At 45.8% G+C, this 17,967-nt stretch overlaps 1 protein-coding gene across 1 annotated transcript; it reads right to left on the bottom strand.

Annotated features, from left to right (window-relative positions):
• Positions 1-1,148: 1,148 nt before the first annotated feature.
• Positions 1,149-7,149, bottom strand: LOC141182862 (uncharacterized). Its single transcript, XM_073660989.1, has 2 exons — positions 6,375-7,149; positions 1,149-2,380 (listed from the first exon to the last, which is right to left on the bottom strand). Exon 2 carries the CDS (start codon positions 2,301-2,303, stop codon positions 1,263-1,265), a length of 1,041 nt encoding a protein of 346 aa, XP_073517090.1. The 5' UTR covers positions 2,304-2,380; positions 6,375-7,149; the 3' UTR covers positions 1,149-1,262.
• Positions 7,150-17,967: the final 10,818 nt, after the last annotated feature.

Genomic DNA, 17,967 nt, shown 5'->3' on the forward strand with positions numbered 1-17,967 from the left:
TTAACCAAGATGCCCAGGTCCTTCTCCATGTCAGATTTCCCCAACGGTTTCCCATTTAATATGTATGGGTGACTGCTGTTTTTCTTTCCCATGTGCATGACCTTACATTTATCGGCATTGAACCCCATTTGCCATTTTTTGGCCCAACTCCCCAATTTATCTAAATCCTCCTGTAGCTGTGCCCTATCCTCATCTGTATTAACTACTTTACAAAGTTTAGTATCATCTGAAAATATTGCTATTTTACTATGCAACCCTTCCAAAAGATCATTAATAAATATATTAAATAATATAGGACCCAAGACAGACCCTTGAGGCACCCCGCTAGTAACCCTGACACACCCTGAGCTTACTCCATTGATAACCACCCTCTGCTTTCTATCACTCAGCCAGCTATTTACCCACTTGCACACATTATCCCCCAGGCCAAGCATTCTCATTTTATATACCAACCTTTTGTGTGGCACGGTATCAAACGCTTTGGAGAAGTCAAGGTATACAACATCCACTGACTCTCCCCGGTCCAGCTGTGAGCTCACCTCCTCGTAGAAGGCCATCAGGTTTGTTTGGCAGGAGCGATCCCTCATGAATCCATGTTGATATGGAGTTAGACAGTTATTATCATTAAGATATTCTACAATAGCATCTCTAAGAAATCCTTCAAACAATTTACCCACAACAGACGTTAAGCTTAATGGTCTATAGTTCCCAGGGTCACTTTTAGACCCCTTTTTGAATATTGGTACCACATTTGCTTGGCGCCAGTCTAGTGGGACAGACCCTGTCCATAAAGAGTGCTTGAATATAAGATACAGCGGTCTGTCTATCACATTACTTAATTCTTTTAGTACCCGGGGGTGTATGTCATCTGGGCCTGGTGACTTGTCTATTTTGATATTATTTAGGCGTTTCTGAACTTCCTCCTGGGTTAGGTGGGTGATATTTAGCGGAGGGTTTACTTTATCACTCTGCATTTCCTCCGATAAATTGTTTTCTTTTGTGAAAACAGTGGAGAAGAAGCTATTGAGTAGGTTTGCTTTACCCTCATCGCCCTCTATGATTTTACCCAGGTCATTTTTCAATGGGCCAACTCCATCAGTTTTAATCCTTTTACTGTTTATATAGTTAAAGAACAGTTTGGGATTCGTTTTACTTTCCTTGGCAATTAGTCTCTCTGTCTCCTCTTTTGCTATTCTTATTTGTTTCTTACAGATTTTGTTTTTTTCCCTATAAGATATTAGCGCTTCCTCGCTGCCTTCTTGTTAAAGTTTACCGAAAGCCCTTTTTTTGTTTTTCATTGCCCTCTTGAATTCCTTATTTAGCCACATTGGCTTCCTCCTATTCCTAGTCCTTTTATTCCCATAAGGTATGTACCTTCTACAGTGACTATGTAGGACTGTTTTGAAAATTTCCCATTTTCTATCCGTGCTCCTATTACTAAAGATACTATCCCAGTCTATAAGGTGAAGGGCATCTCTTAGCTGATCAAACTTTGCCCTCCTGAAGTTCAGTGTTTTTGTGACTCCCTTGCTGGGCACCCTACTGAAGCACATGTGGAATTGTATAATGTTGTGGTCACTATTTCCCAGGTGCCCCCCGACCTGCACCTCAGTTATTCTGTCTGGCCTGTTAGTTAATATTAAGTCTAAAAGGGCCGTCCCTCTAGTTGGTTCCTGCACAAGTTGTGACAAATAATTGTCTTTGATAATTGACAGAAACCTGTTTCCTTTCTGAGATCTACAGCTTTCGGTTTCCCAGTCTATATCGGGGTAGTTGAATTCCCCCATAATAATCACCTCGTTATTTTTTGCTACTTCGTCTATTTGTCTCATTAATAGACTTTCCGTGGCTTCTGCTATATTTGGTGGTTTATAACAGACTCCTATGATAATTTTATTATTGTTTTTTGCCCCATGTATCTCCACCCATAAGGACTCGACCTCCTCATTTCCCTCCCATACATCCTCCCGTATTGTAGGCTTTAGACACGTCTTTACATATAGACAGACTCCACCCCCTTTCCGATTTCTTCGATCCCTTCTAAACAGACTGTAACCCTGTATGTTAACTGCCCAGTCATAGCTTTCATCTAACCATGTCTCGGTTATTCCCACTATGTCATAGTTACCTGTAGATATTTCTGCTTCCAGTTCATCCATCTTGTTTGTCAGGCTTCTGGCATTTGCTAGCACGCAGTTTACACGATTTTGTTTTGCTCCAATCTTCTCCCTGTGGATTGTATTAGAAATTTTCTTACCTCTCTTCCAAGTATCTTGTCTTGGACCTTCTTTGTCGCACTTCATATCTTTCGTATGTTCTCTGGTTTCATGTTCGTGTCCGGCGTTTTTCTTCCCATCCCCTCTTCTTCTAGTTTAACGCCCTCAAAACAATACAATGTCATAGCTAGGCTATTGTCAAGAAATGTGTCATGTATCAATTGAAGGTAGAGGGAAAATTGTGTGAATATTACAGGTTCTTCCTCAATTAGGCTGTATAGAAGCCACAAATAAATGGGAAAGGAGCATATGCTAAATGGTCAGGGCAAAATGATTGCTGTTAAATAAAGACTTATAATCAGCTCACTCGAATCCATTCAAGATGAAAGGTGATTTACAGCGGTGAAATTGAGGATTACCTATCCAAGGTGCATAGCAAGTCACAGGGGGAGCGTGGAGATGGTGAGGACCGAAGCCTCGTAGCCCAACGCACGTTTCGCAGCGTCACCGGCCGCTTTCTCAAGGGCAGAGAGTGTGAGGAGGACATGGCTCGGGGTCTCTATATACCCATGCTGAATAAAGGAGGTCCGGTCACGTGGCCAGCGCGACGCGCACCTGGAAGTGGCCAGCTAAACCAAGGGGCGCGTCACACAGACCACATGACGAGGGGGTGAGTGACGCAGCACTTATTCAGCATGGGTATATAGTGCACATGCTCAGTCTGACCTCCATTATCACCCTACGGGGCTCTCCAGCGATGTTGCTTTTTTCTGGCAGCCACATAGCAATGGTCAGACATCCAACCTACTTCTTAAGGCGCGTTTCAGACATCCATGTTTCCAGTACGTGTGGTGTCCGTCTCCACACGTACTGGAGACACTGACACACGAAGACCCATTTTAATGAATCGGTCTGTGCACATGTCAGTGTGTTTCCTCGGACCGTGATCATAGGGCAAAACACGCTGTCATGTCGGTTTTTTTCTCGCAGCACTGGTCGCAAAAATTCCTGCACAGGTTGACAGTGATGATGTGTGTCATCAGTGTGACACATACCGGCGTTTGGGAATTAGTGTACAGTTAGCGCTGTTCCCAATTGCCGGGTGCTGAACGCTGACCTCATCATTGTCCCCAGCTTGCGCTGCGCTGTAGTATTCAGCCCCCGCTGTGTCCAGCAAGTGTAAAAATAAGAATAAAGTAAAAAAAATCCTTATACTCACCTGTCCTAAGTGTCCCACGCTGTAATCCACTTGACCGCTCACAATGAGGAGCCGGGGAGAATGACTCACTGCAGCGAGCGAGCCCTTAACCTCCGCTGAGCTTAGTGAGTGATAGGACACCACTTAGTGAGCTTAGCGGTGGTCCAGCGCCCGCTCGCTGCAGTGAGTCATTCTCCCCGGCGTGAGCGGTCAGGTGGATTACAGCGGGGGACATCTTCAGACAGGTAAGTATAAGGACTTTTTACATTTTATTCTTATTTTTACACCAAGACACAGCGGGAGCGGAATACTACTCTCATCATTGTCCCTTGCTAGCGCTGATCGCAGCGAAAGCAGGCGACGATGAGGGCAGCGTTAAGCACCCGGCGTTTGGGAACAGCACTCACTGTACGCTGATTCCAGGCGCCAGTACTTGTGATACTGATGCGGCACATGGCTGCCACACGTATCACACACACGGGACACTGATATCTCCAGTACTGTTTTTTCCAGTATCGGAAATATCCGGATGTGTGAAAGAGACCTAATTCTGTAATTCCCCATTTTTCCAAGCAGTGTGAGTCGGACACTCATTGATCAGCAAGTTTTCACCTGTCTCTTGGATCGGTAACTTGTTTTCACTACACAAACCCTTTAAGGCCCATAAACACCCAATCCCTACAATCCTTTGGTTGACAGCTCTCTCTTGACTATCATACAGGAGAGGAGTGCTTAGCCTTGTGTTCTTGTGATCTCTATTAGAGAGCAGGTGTCGAGCTCCTCTGGTGGCAGCTTATCTTCAGAGAGAACAAGAGGATCAACTACTGGAATTCCAATGCGCCGGATCATTCTCTCCCCTGACATTGGTTATCAAGGGAGAGGCAGGAAGCCCCAATACACGTCAGATTGTTGGCTGATCCTGCTGGCTTTTGCTTTTTGTGTATGGAAGCCTTAGGCTGTGTTCACACATTTTGTGTTTTGCTGCGTATTTTGCAGCAGATTTTTATGCAAATTTTCAGCTGCGTCTTGCAGTACCAGCAAAGTCTATGAGAAACCAAATTCTCTTTTCATATATGTTGCTTTTTGTTTGCTGTGTATTTTCTGCCTTGCTTGCGTATTTGGAAAATAGAGCGTGTCACTTCTTTCAGTGTTTCTGCAGCAGAAAACGCACTTGCTTTTTTGCTGCGTATTTTCACCAATAGGAAGTAATGGGTGGTCAAAAATATGCAGCAAATAAATAGCAAAAAAACTTAACAAATACGCAGCAAATATGGGCGTTTTTTACGCAGCTGTTTTCCTGCCAGAGAAAAGGTAGCAGCAGATTTGCAGCAGAAAAAAACACGTGTGTGAACATAGCCTTAATCTGTGTAAGAGCTCATTCAGACGTCCATGCACCTCGGTCTGATCTCAGAACGCAATGCATGGACTTGTCGAGGCTCTGCCAACCAGAGCATGACAGCCTCATAGAAATCTATGAAGGCTCATGCTTGGGTCGGGAGACCCGCAGCCAGTACGTGCATTTCATTCCGAGACGTGTATGGATATCTGAATGAGCAATGATAGACAGTACTGACGGTGCAGAAATCATGAACCTCCGTGCAGTAACTCCAATCTAGTCATCTCTGTACTGATACAGCTAGAATGGAGTTGCTGTATGGAGGACGTCCGTATTTTGTGTGCCCAGAAATCTTGAACCTAAATACAGTAACTCCAATCTAGTTATCCCTGCAGTGAGACAAACCTCAAGAAAAGAAACAAGTTGAGCCTATACCAGGCCCAGACTGATAATCGGCCTTATCTGGTAGATGCCCGGTGTGGGCTGGTCTGGTAGGTCATAAAATGGGCCGCCTGACTTCTGTTGTCAGTGTACCATTATGTAGCAGTGAGTCCTGCATTCTGTGGAGTCTGAGGTCATCCGCTGATCTACATGGTAGATAAATAAACAAAATGACTGGACAACTCAGTGTTCTAAGAGTTTAGGAAGGTCACTCCACAAAGCACCTGGACACAGATTTGACAAGCAGGTCTCCTATATGGTGCACTAATTAGTAGCTTCTAAATCTTCCTGGTTGCAGAGTTTGCCCTGAAGTTCATCATTGTCAGAACAGACATTCACACAGGTATATAAGTGCCAGCCTCCTGCAGTATTTACTGGAAAAATACTAATGTGGTCACAAAATGACAGTGTCCATGAAGCAGAGGTGAACTATGTTCAGTTGGCAGGGGTACCAGAAGTGACAAGGTGACGGGCTGAGACGCTCCTATTGATAATTGCTCATGGCAGCTGCAATTTGAGATGGCCTTTTAATTTTGTGGATGATGGGCTCAGAAATTAGGTGATGTTCACATCAAGCTAGTGGTCTTCACTTAGCTTGTATGCCAAAAAAACTCCTTATCAACCACACTAAATATATCCATAGGGCCAGTGATATAAATTGAAGTTCAGGGGCCCCAATGCAAAATCTCCAACAGGGCCCCTAGCAATCATGGGTCTGTAATAGTATTGGTCTTCTCATATGGGCTTAAAGGACCGTTTGGGCCTGTTAGACTCCATGGCCTGCGTGAGACTGCAACCCCTGAACCAACTGGAGTTACGCCCCTGCCTAGGGCTCCACTCAACAAGCAGAGACAAAAAGGACGTACTTTTGTCCTGATTTTTCTGATTTACTGTATATTAATTATTTTTTTGTGTTTTGTAATAGCTTAGTATAGTACTCCATTTCATATAAAGGCCCCAATTCATTAAGACTGGTGTTTTTTATGCCAGCCTTAATGAGGGGAGTGAAGGAATAAGATGTACCGAATTCCTTAAGAGGCACAAACCACTTATTGAATTTGCCACATTTACTGAGGCACCGCTGTTCAACTTGCCAGAAACATTTTTGGTGTAAGAAACGCTGCCAGTTTACATGAATTTTTTTAATGTGTTTTCTACAATCATCTTTAAAAAACAAACATACCTGGTTTCACGTATTTACCGCGACAGAGAGGAGCCAGAAGATCGCAGCATCTGCGTTCACGTACTCTTGGATTGAATAGAAGCACTTCTCCATCTTATTAAATGGTCCTGGCTTCTTTCAGCAGTGCAGGAGTTAAACTGCTCAACCTTGAGTCTCTGTAGCTTCTTTCTTGTAAGTTCTCAGCTGTGCAGTATCAGCCACTTCCCTCTCCTATATAGTCTCAGCTATGGCAATCTGGATTGCCGGTGTTACGTCTTGTACTGCCTGGTGAGGAGTGGAGGATTCGTTGTTCTGTAGAGGCGTATAAGGAGAGTTGTACTGTGACTGTTTCTTGGTATTTTGGCTGTATGCATAGTCCCTTTGTCTTCTATTTTTGTTTTCCCTTAATCCCTTCAGTGTTTCCCTCTGTTGTCTGTGAGTGCATATTTTGCATGTTTGGTATTTTCCTTGTTTATCTGGTTTGCGTATTTACATACACTATTCCTCCCCACTTCCCTGGGTGGGGACAGATAAGGGTTGATTCAGGGTACAGAAAGGTACGTGGCCCCAGCATTTTCACCGTCAGAAGTAACCTCGGGAGCAGGGATAGCTAGGGCGCCCCTAACGTTAGGGGCAGGGTAGGAGACCCTGTTCCCGAGTTATCAGGCAACAGTATTGTGACACCTGGAATCCTAATTAGAGCTTGTTCACACAGCATTTCTGCTGCTTTTTCCATGCTTTTTATGCGTTTGAAAAAAAAAATGCAGCATTTAGAATAATAGCAAAATAAATATGATTTCTAAAATTTAATTTGCAGTTTTTTCTTCTTTGCGTTTTGAGCTACTATGCGTTCATCTTACAACTGCAGTGTTTAAATTCTTGCAGCGTTTTTGCTGGATTTTTTTATCTATTCAAATGAATGCATCAAAAAAAGCACATAATGTATGCAGCGTTTTTCCTGCCAACATTGTTTTTTGTGCAGGAAACAAAGCTGCAAAAAAGCACTGTGTAAACATCGCCTAAAGGCACATACATGATTGATTAGCTCTGCATTCACATTTATTCAGTATTTGGTCAGTATATTACATCAGTAGTCGTAAGCCGAAATCTGGTTTTGGTTTACAAATACTGATGTAAAATACTGACCAAAAAAAATCATACTAGCACAATTGTGGTATAGTTAATGAGAAACTAACTTACTTCAAATGCAAATGAGGGGATTTTGGTGCACCCTTGGTGTCGCCAAGTGCTCAGTGCACAATTACTCCAACACCAGAGAGGAGGAGAGGGCAGAGAAGAAATTTTACATGTGCGGCTCCAGACTTCATTTAATCACTCTCTCTCTCCTCGCCTTCGGACAAATCAGTAATCCTGAGGAAGTAAGAAGCCAGCTGCAGTTCTGACTTCTTGATTATGGATTCGTTGAAAGGAGGGAAGAGAGAAGCCAGCGGGCTCGTGTGACATAGTGTCATATGGGCCCCGGGAGAGTGAGTGGTAACATTGCTGGAATGGCGCCGGACGTGAGTATAAGGGCTCATACTAATATGCGAGAAAAACGGACAACTGCAATCCGATAAAAAATCTGATTGCACTCTGACCAATGTTATTGTGTGAGGCACATCTCATCTGCAATTTTTTTCTCAGTTGAAATTGGACTGAGAAAAAAATCATGCTGCGTATTGCCACGTATCTTGGATGAGACTTGCCAATGCAAGTCAATGGGTGCGAGTAAAAAATTACCATTCTGAAGCAAGAACACTGTAAATGGTCCTGTAAATGATTGCAGAATAATAGTTGCAGAGAAAAAAAAATGTATTGCATATGGATGCTAGGTGTGAAAAATCCCATTGTCCTCTCATGAAAATCGCATGACACTTGTATGGCACTCGTCCTATTTTTCGGTCCAGATATCGGAACTTTTTTTTCCACACATATGGGTATGAGCCCCAAGTGTTGTTATTTTAACGGGGGAAAACATGCTGATTGAGAAAGGGTGGTCAGAGTTGTGGACAACCCCTTTGAAAGAAGAGGTGCTGACGTTTTTTGTGATGTAGGAGTGGGGGGGACTACAATATGGCATGTGGGGTCTGTGTGCCGGGGCTGAATTTTAGCCCCAGTCCAGCCCTGGCCTATACCCTATAGTAAGTAAATAAATAATTAGTAATAGCACACTATTTATTTACATAGGAAGAAAAAAGACCTAGGTCTATCAAGTCCAACCTTTCTCCACCAAATATACATTTTTGTCACAAAATAGGGTATATGCTCAAATTTTTTTCTCTTGTGTTTTCTCTCTGAAATGGCCATGGTGTGAACGTGTTCTTACCCTTTCCACATACAGTACAGACCAAAAGTTTGGACACACCTTCTCATTTAAAGATTTTTCTGTATTTTCATGACTATGAAAATCGTACATTCACACTGAAGGCATCAAAACTATGAATTAACACATGTGGAATTATATACTTAACAAAAAAGTGTGAAACAACTGAAAATATGTCTTATATTGTAGGTTCTTCAAAGTAGCCACCTTTTGCTTTGATGACTGCTTTGCACACTCTAGGCATTCGTCTTTGTGCGACGCAGAAAAGGTGAATGGATGGACTCTACATGCCTTGTTCCCACCGTGAAGCATGGAGGAGGAGGTGTGATGGTGTGAGGATGCTTTGCTGGTGACACTGTTGGGGATTTATTCAAAATTGAAGGCATACTGAACCAGCATGGCTACCACAGCATCTTGCAGCGGCATGCTATTCCATCCGGTTTGCATTTAGTTGGACCATCATTTATTTTTCAACAGGACAATGACCCCAAACACACCTCCAGGCTGTGTAAGGGCTATTTGACCAAGAAGGAGAGTGATGGAGTGCTACGCCCGATGACCTGGCCTCTACAGTCACCAGACCTGAACCCAATCGAGATGGTTTGGGGTGAGCTGGACCGCAGAGTGAAGGCAAAAGGGCCAACAAGTGCTAAGCATCTCTGGGAACTCCTTCAAGATTGTTGGAAGACCATTTCCGGTGACTACCTCTTGAAGCTTATCAAGAGAATGCCAAGAGTGTGGAAAGCAGTCATCAAAGCAAAAGGTGGTTACTTTGAAGAACCTACAATATAAGACATATTTTCAGTTGTTTCACACTTTTTTTGTTAAGTATATAATTCCACATGTGTTAATTCATAGTTTTGATGCCTTCAGTGTGAATGTACAATTTTCATAGTCATGAAGATACAGAAAAATCTTTAAATGAGAAGGTGTGTCCAAACTTTTGGTCTGTACTGTATATCAAGTTTATACTTCGGCTCATTTAGGTTAAGTGCGCACAGTGCGTTTTTGGTGCGTGTTTTTTTCAATGTGGAAATGGGCCAAAACCGCATTGCATACCTTTATCCCATGACTTCCTATGACATTTTGCAAGTTCTGAGCACATGATCAGGAATTTTCCTGACCGGATTTCATATGCGGAAAAAAACGCTTGGAAAATCCGCAGGCAAAAACGCTTGTAAACGCTGCGGATTTTCTGCAGCATTTTTGTTGCCAAGAGGTGCAGAAACGCTTCAGAAATTTCTGCAAGCAATTCCTGAACGTGCGCACACAGCCTTACTTGGTTTTCTGTAGTGAGTCAGCTAGAATAGAGTTGTTGGGCGAAGGATGTCCTTATACTCCAGGAACCCTGTACTTTTCTGAAGTAATTTACATTGTTTTTCTGTTGTAAATTCTGATGACTGTTGGCTGCGCTCCTATACGCTTTTCCCCGTAAAGCTCCGCCCACTGTTAAAAACGGTGGTGCGCCTGGCCAATATTCAAAAAGGGGACAAAAACCGAACTTGGAAATTATAGGCCGGTAAGCTTAACCTCTACTGTGGGTAAAATCCTGGAGGGTTTCCTAAGAGATGCTATAATAGAGTATCTGAAGAAGAATAACCTCATGACCCAATATCAACATGGGTTTACGAGGGACCGTTTCTGTCAAACTAATCTGATCAGCTTTTATGAGGAGGCAAGTTCTGGACTGGACCAAGGAAATGCAGTGGATGTTGTGTATATGGACTTTTCAAAAGCTTTTGATACGGTTCCACACAAAAGGTTGATACATAAAACGAGAACAATGGGGATAGGGTAAAATATATGTATGTGGGCTAAGAACTGGCTCAGTGATAGGAAACAAAGGGTGGTTATTAATGGAAAACACTCAGACTGGGTCTCAGTTAACAGTGGGTACCACAGGGGTCAGTATTGGGCCCGCTTCTTTTTAACATATTTATTAATGACCTTGTAGGGGGCATACAGAGTAATATTTCAATATTTGCAGATGACACTAAACTCTGCAGGGTAATCAATACAGAGGAGGACAATTTTATATTACAGGAGGATCTATGTAAACTAGAAGCTTGGGCTGATAAATGGCAAATGAACTTTAATGGGGATAAATGTAAGGTAATGCACTTGGGCAGAGGAAATAAAATGTATAATTATATGCTTAATTGTAAAACACTGGGCAAAACTGTAACTGAAAAAGACCTGGGTGTATTGGTGGACGACAAGCTCACGTTTAGTGGCCAGTGTCAGGCAGCTGCTGCAAAGGCAAATAAAATAATGGGATGCATTAAAAGAAGCATAGATGCTCATGAGGAGAAGATAATTTTACCTCTATACAAGTCATTAGTGCGGCCACACTTAGAATACTGTGTTCAATTCTGGTCTCCGGCGTATAAGAAAGACATAGCTGAACTAGAGCGGGTGCAGAGAAGAGCGACAAAGCTTATTAGAGGACTAGGGGGTCTGCAATACCAAGACAGGTTATTACACTTGGGGTTATTTACTGTGGAAAAGCGAAGGCTTAGGGGTGATCTTATTACTATGCACAAGCATATGAGGGGACAGTACAAAGACCTTTCTACTGATCTTTTTACTCTGAGGCCAGAGACGGGGACAAGGGGGCATCTTCTACGTCTGGAGGAAAGAAGGTTTAATCATAATCACAGACGGGGATTCTTTACTGTAAGAGCAGTGAGACTATGGAGCTCTCTGCCGCATGATGTTGTAATGAGTGATTCACTACTAACATTTAAGAAGGGCATGGATGCCTTTCTTGAAAAGTATAATATTGCAGGTTATAAATACTAGATTCCTTGATAGGGCGTTGATCCAGGGAACTAGTCTGATTGTCGTATGGAGTCGGGAAGGAATTTTTTTCCCCAATGTGGAGCTTAGTGTTTGCCACATGGTTTTTTTTGCCTTCCTCTGGATCAACATGTTAGGCTATGGGTTGAACTAGATGGACTTAGTCTTCCTTCAACCTTAAAAACTATGTTACTATGTTACATTCCTCAAAAGTTGAATTTGGGACAAACTGAACAATCAGCACTGAGTGTAATTATTTGTATAATAAAATTGCTAGTTTTATTCATCACAAAAAACTAAATTTTGCAGATTTTTTTGGCTGCATCGAAATACATAAAAAATATAAAACGGTATTAAAAATGAATGTACAACTTTGGATGTTTACTCACTTAAAGGGAATCTGTCACCCCCTGGGATCTATCAGACCTCTAATATGGCCATACATAATATGGGTGTATGAAATGTAAATCTATACATACCTGTATGGCCCATATTAGAGGTCTGCTTGCTTTGAAATATCTTTTTATAAAAGCCATTCTGCTAAGCTTGGCGTCCAGGGGACGCCAAGAAATGCCCGTCTACCTACTTAATTTAAATATTCCCCCCCTCACCATCACAGTCTAGGTCTGCACATCCCGCACATGCGCAATGCGCCTATAATGCAAGGCGCGTTCTTTTTTCTCCCTTCCCTATTTTACACTGCTGGGCTCTAGTGCGCAGGTGCTGGGGAGTCACTGTGACTTCCGCTCCAGTGACCTCCGGTGTGCACAACAATAAGGTTTGGTCTCCACTTCCTCCCGGCATCCTGATTTTATAAAAAGATATTTCAAAGCAAGCAGACCTCTAATATGGGCCATACAGGTATGTATAGATTTACATTTCTATCACCTGTATGCCCATATTAGAGGTCTGATAACTCCCAGGGGGTGACAGATTCCCTTTAAAAAATCAATTTACTTCAAATAAAAACACCATGAAATCATCCACTGGGATTTAGCTTTCTTATATAAAGCAGGCAAAATCCTAGAGGGGGGAAGGAACTGGTGCATTGGGCCAGTAGTTATAGTATTAACCCCTTATATAAAATAAATTAATCTGATCACTAAACGGCATAATGAGAAAAAAATTGAAAGGCCAGAATTACGTGTTTTTGGCCACCACAACATTGCAATAAAATGCAATAAGAGGCAATCAAAACATGGTATCCACGCCAAAATGGTATCAATAAAAACGTCCCGCCAAAAAAGAAAAAAAAAAAAGCCCCCAAAGACTATGTGGACAGAAAAATAAAAAAGGAAAAAAATGATAAAACTGAAAATGGCCCGAGGGTTAAAACACCCCTAGGTGCAAGCTTGGAAGAAATCTGTGGTCCTGTGATCAACAAAAATGATCACCAGTAAATGAAATGGACGTGGATGTGATCAGAGCAGGATATTGTACAGACCGAAATCAGGGGGGAAATTCCTGCGTATAAACGCACCATAAAAATAGATATGAGCCATATCTAGTCCACGGCTCAATATTACTGCGAAAAATACCATTCCAGGATTCCTATAGATCCAGGGGCGGACACAGAATGTAGTGGGCCCCTGTGGAAGAATTTTTTTGGGGCCCCACCCCCCCACCCTTCATAGGGGGCATGAAGGGCCCCCCCCAGTGCATTTCTCATCCCTCCCGTGCATCTCTGATTCCCCCCACTCCAAGTTAATTAATTGTATTTAAAAAAAATAAAACTTGTTATACTTACCCCCAGGGCCGGCTCCAGGTTTTTGTGGGCCCTGGGCGAAAGAGTCTCAGTGGGCCCCTTTAACACATACCATGGATTCCTGATGCACAGATACCACAGAGAAAAAAAAAAAAAAAAAAAAAAATAATATATATATATATATATATATATATATATATATATATATATATATATATATATATATAGTACAAGGCCAAGGATTTCACTTACTACATTACATGAGCTATATCTATTGTAAATTCTACAATAGCTCAGAAACCGGCAAATCCTCATAGCGCACAGTGCAGACCGGACAGTATAGTCCTCCATACAGTATAATGGACACCATATAATGCTCCATACAGGATACTGACCCCCTTATAACGCTCCATACAGGATACTGGTCCCCATATAACGCTCCATACAGAATACTGGTCCCCATATAACGCTTCATACAGGAGACTGGTCCCCATATAACGCTCCCTACAGGATACTGGTCCCCATATAACGCTCCCTACAGGATACTGGTCCCCATATAACGCTCCCTACAGGATACTGGTCCCCATATAACGCTCCCTACAGGATACTGGTCCCCATATAACGCTCCATACAGGATACTGGTCCCCATATAACGCTCCATACAGGATACTGGTCCCCATAAAATGCTCCATACAGAATACTGGCTCCCATAAAATGCTCCATACAGAATACTGGCTCCCATAAAATGCTCCATACAGAATACTGGCTCCCATAAAATGCTCCATACAGAATACTGGCCCCCATATAACGCTCCATACAGAATACTGGCTCCCATATAACGCTCCATACAGAATACTGGCCCCCATAAAAAACTCCATACAGAATACTGGCCCCCATATAAAACTCCATACAGAATACTGGCCCCCATATAAAGCTCCATACAGAATACTGGCCCCCATATAAAGCTCCATACAGAATACTGGCCCCCATATAACGCTCCATACAGAATACTGGCCCCCATATAACGCTCCATACAGAATACTGACCCCATATAATGCTCCATAGAGAATACTGTCCCCCATATAACGCTCCATACAGAATATTGGCCCCCATATAACGCTCCATGCAGGCTGTTCCCCCCCTTATAATGCCCCATGCAGGATGACACCCCCCTTTTAATGCCCTATGCAGGATGTCACCTCTACCCCCCATAAATGTCCCATGCAGGATGTCACCTCTCACCCCATATAATGCCCCTTGAAGGATGTCACTTTCCCCCTTTTCAATGCCCCATGCAGTATGTCAGACCACCCCCTCCCTTATAATGCCCCATGCAGGAGGCCACACACACCCCCTCCTTATAATGCCCCATGCAGGATGTCAATTCCCCCCTCCCCCTCTTATAATGCCCCATGCAGGATGTCACTTCCCCCCTTCCCCTCTTATAATGCCCCATGCAGGATGTCAATTCCCCCCTCCCCATCTTATAATGCCCCATACAGGATGTCACTTCCCCCCCTTCCCCTCTTATAATGCCCCATGCAGGATGTCAATTCCCCCCTCCCCCTCTTATAATGCCCCATGCAGGATGTCACTTCCCCCTTCCCCTCTTATAATGCCCCATGCAGGATGTCACCCCCCCATATAATGCCCCATGCAGGATGTCACCCCCCCATATAATGCCCCATGCAGGATGTCACCTCTCCCCCCCATATAATGCCCCATGCAGGATGTCACCTCTCCCCCCCATATAATGCCCCATGCAGGATGTCACCTCTCCCCCCCATATAATGCCCCATGCAGGATGTCACACCCACTCTCCCCCCACCATATAATGCCTCATGCCCCCATACATAAAAAAAAATCAAATACTCACCTCCCTTCTTACCTGCTGCTGATCCGGACTCCAGCGTTGCGTCGTGCCCTGATGGCGGCCCTGCTGGAGGCTGGAGGGGCCCCCGTTCAATGAACCGTCTGCACGGGCGGTAGGTCCGCCCCTGTATAGATCTACATCCAATAAGTGTCCTGCAGCCCAGTGGGGTTCAGCATTGTCATATAGGGCAGGATAAAGCCCAGTGGCCAGAAGGGCCTGGTCCCTCCGCCCAGCAGGGAATAGCCGGCTCTGGGTGACAGCACAATGCCAGTGGCCAGAAGGGCCTGGTCCCTCTGCCCAGCAGGGAATAGCCGGCTCTGGGTGACAGCACAATGCCAGTGGCCAGAAGGGCCTGGTCCCTCTGCCCAGCAGGGAATAGCCGGCTCTGGGTGACAGCACAATGCCAGTGGCCAGAAGGGCCTGGTCCCTCTGCCCAGCAGGGAATAGCCGGCTCTGGGTGACAGCACAATGCCAGTGGCCAGAAGGGCCTGGTCCCTCTGTCCAGCAAGGAATAGCCGGCTCTGTGTGACAGCACAATGCCAGTGGCCAGAAGGGCCTGGTCCCTCTGTCCAGCAAGGAATAGCCGGCTCTGGGTGACAGCACAATGCCAGTGGCCAGAAGGGCCTGGTCCCTCTGCCCAGCAGGGAATAGCCGGCTCTGGGTGACAGCACAATGCCAGTGGCCAGAAGGGCCTGGTCCCTCTGCCCAGCAGGGAATAGCCGGCTCTGGGTGACAGCACAATGCCAGTGGCCAGAAGGGCCTGGTCCCTCTGCTCAGCAGGGAATAGCCGGCTCTGGGTGACAGCACAATGCCAGTGGCCAGAAGGGCCTGGTCCCTCTGCCCAGCAGGGAATAGCCGGCTCTGTGTGACAGCACAATGACAGTGGCCAGAAGGGCCTGGTCCCTCTGCCCAGCAGGGAATAGCCGGCTCTGGGTGACAGCACAATGCCAGTGGCCAGAAGGGCCTGGTCCCTCTGCCCAGCAGGGAATAGCCAGCTCTGGGTGACAGCACAATGCCAGTGGCCAGAAGGGCCTGGTCCCTCTGCCCAGCAGGGAATAGCCAGCTCTGGGTGACAGCACAATGACAGTGGCCAGAAGGGCCTGGTCCCTTTGCCCAGCAGGGAATAGCCGGCTCTGGGTGACAGCACAATGCCAGTGGCCAGAAGGGCCTGGTCCCTCTGCCCAGCAGGGAATAGCCGGCTCTGGGTGACAGCACAATGCCAGTGGCCAGAAGGGCCTGGTCCCTCTGCCCAGCAGGGAATAGCCGACTCTGGGTGACAGCACAATGCCAGTGGCCAGAAGGGCCTGGTCCCTTTGCCCAGCAGGGAATAGCCAGCTCTGGGTGACAGCACAATGACAGTGGCCAGAAGGGCCTGGTCCCTCTGCCCAGCAGGGAATAGCCGGCTCTGGGTGACAGCACAATGCCAGTGGCCAGAAGGGCCTGGTCCCTCTGCCCAGCAGGGAATAGCCGACTCTGGGTGACAGCACAATGCCAGTGGCCAGAAGGGCCTGGTCCCTCTGCCCAGCAGGGAATAGCCAGCTCTGGGTGACAGCACAATGACAGTGGCCAGAAGGGCCTGGTCCCTCTGCCCAGCAGGGAATAGCCGGCTCTGGGTGACAGCACAATGCCAGTGGCCAGAAGGGCCTGGTCCCTCTGCCCAGCAGGGAATAGCCGGCTCTGGGTGACAGCACAATGCCAGTGGCCAGAAGGGCCTGGTCCCTCTGCCCAGCAGGGAATAGCAGGCTCTGGGTGACAGCACAATGCCAGTGGCCAGAATGACCAGGCCACAACCCTGCTCCAGCCCCAGGGTGCACCGCAGCCTCCGGCTCCTCTGCTATCACGTGTCTCTGCGCGCCATGCAGTGACGTCACCGCGCTGCCCGACGTCCCCTGCGTGACACCGGATTCCCTGCGTCCTGCTGAAGTGACAGACGAGGCCCTCAGCTTCTGTCCCGGACGACGCTGACACCCCAGGGAGGTACCGCCGGCGGGGGGCGGGCAGAGAGCGGTGTTAGGGGCTGCCTGCCCCCCCGGCCGTCACTGTGCTGGAGCCGGAGGAAGGAGCCTGGCGGCCAGCGCTGGCTGCGACAGTTGGTGATTTTGTTTAAAACTGCGCCATCTACCGCCCGGTAAATGTATTGACACGACATGTAATGTGCGGCTTCATGCAGCTCGCTCCTGCGCTCCCTCTACTGGTGGCTGCAGGTAGTGCTCTTGTCACCATTTGTACCATGAAGTATATAGATTTGGATTATATCATGTGCACTATAGTAGAGACTCCGGGGCACATCCTGTGCTTGGTTTATTGGGGGTGGTTGTTCTATCATAGAGAAGTTTCTAAATAAATGTTTATTCCAGATTACAAAGAAAATGAAGAAAGCAGTGACAATAATGAATTGCTGTGCTTGTCCTGGGCTTCTCTCTTCTCTTTTGACCTCATCGCCTTCTGCCTTCTGACATCGCTCGATCCGCCACTCGCACCAGCTGCAGCCGATCACTTGAGCAGAGCAGTCGTCTCACCGGCAGATGTGTCCTCCCCTTAGACCCCAAACATGAGCAGCATTTTCTCCAGGCCGCAGATGGAAGATTGTGATTTACTGATCTCAGGCTCCGCACAAAGTGACAGATAAGTATTAATGATCCGTGTCCGTATTCCTCCCTCCACTGTCTTCCCTGCGGTAGAACTTTCTAGGACCCCGGTACAATGGCCGCAGTACTGCAGGATACAAGGATTGCAGCAGGTGTCTCCCCTCACCCCTGGTATCACATCTGTTACTGTGCGGCTGAACCTGCTGCAGGGACTGTGGGAGAAATCATAAAGACACTGTCCCATATTACTGCCGCCATCCTGGGGACACATTCACAGACAGATTTTGGCGTGGATTTGGGTCAAGAATTTGTAAGCCAAAATCAGG

This window comes from Phyllobates terribilis, unplaced genomic scaffold (genome assembly GCF_046119375.1).
Source record: "Phyllobates terribilis strain yellow unplaced genomic scaffold, ASM4611937v1 Scaffold_36__1_contigs__length_13169755, whole genome shotgun sequence".
Classification (NCBI taxonomy): Eukaryota; Metazoa; Chordata; class Amphibia; order Anura; family Dendrobatidae; genus Phyllobates; species Phyllobates terribilis.

What these genes read in the sequence shown, in the direction of transcription:
- LOC141182862 (XM_073660989.1), bottom strand. Translation starts at nt 2,303, where the DNA reads ATGAAGTGCGACAAAGAAGGTCCAAGACAAGATACTTGGAAGAGAGGT.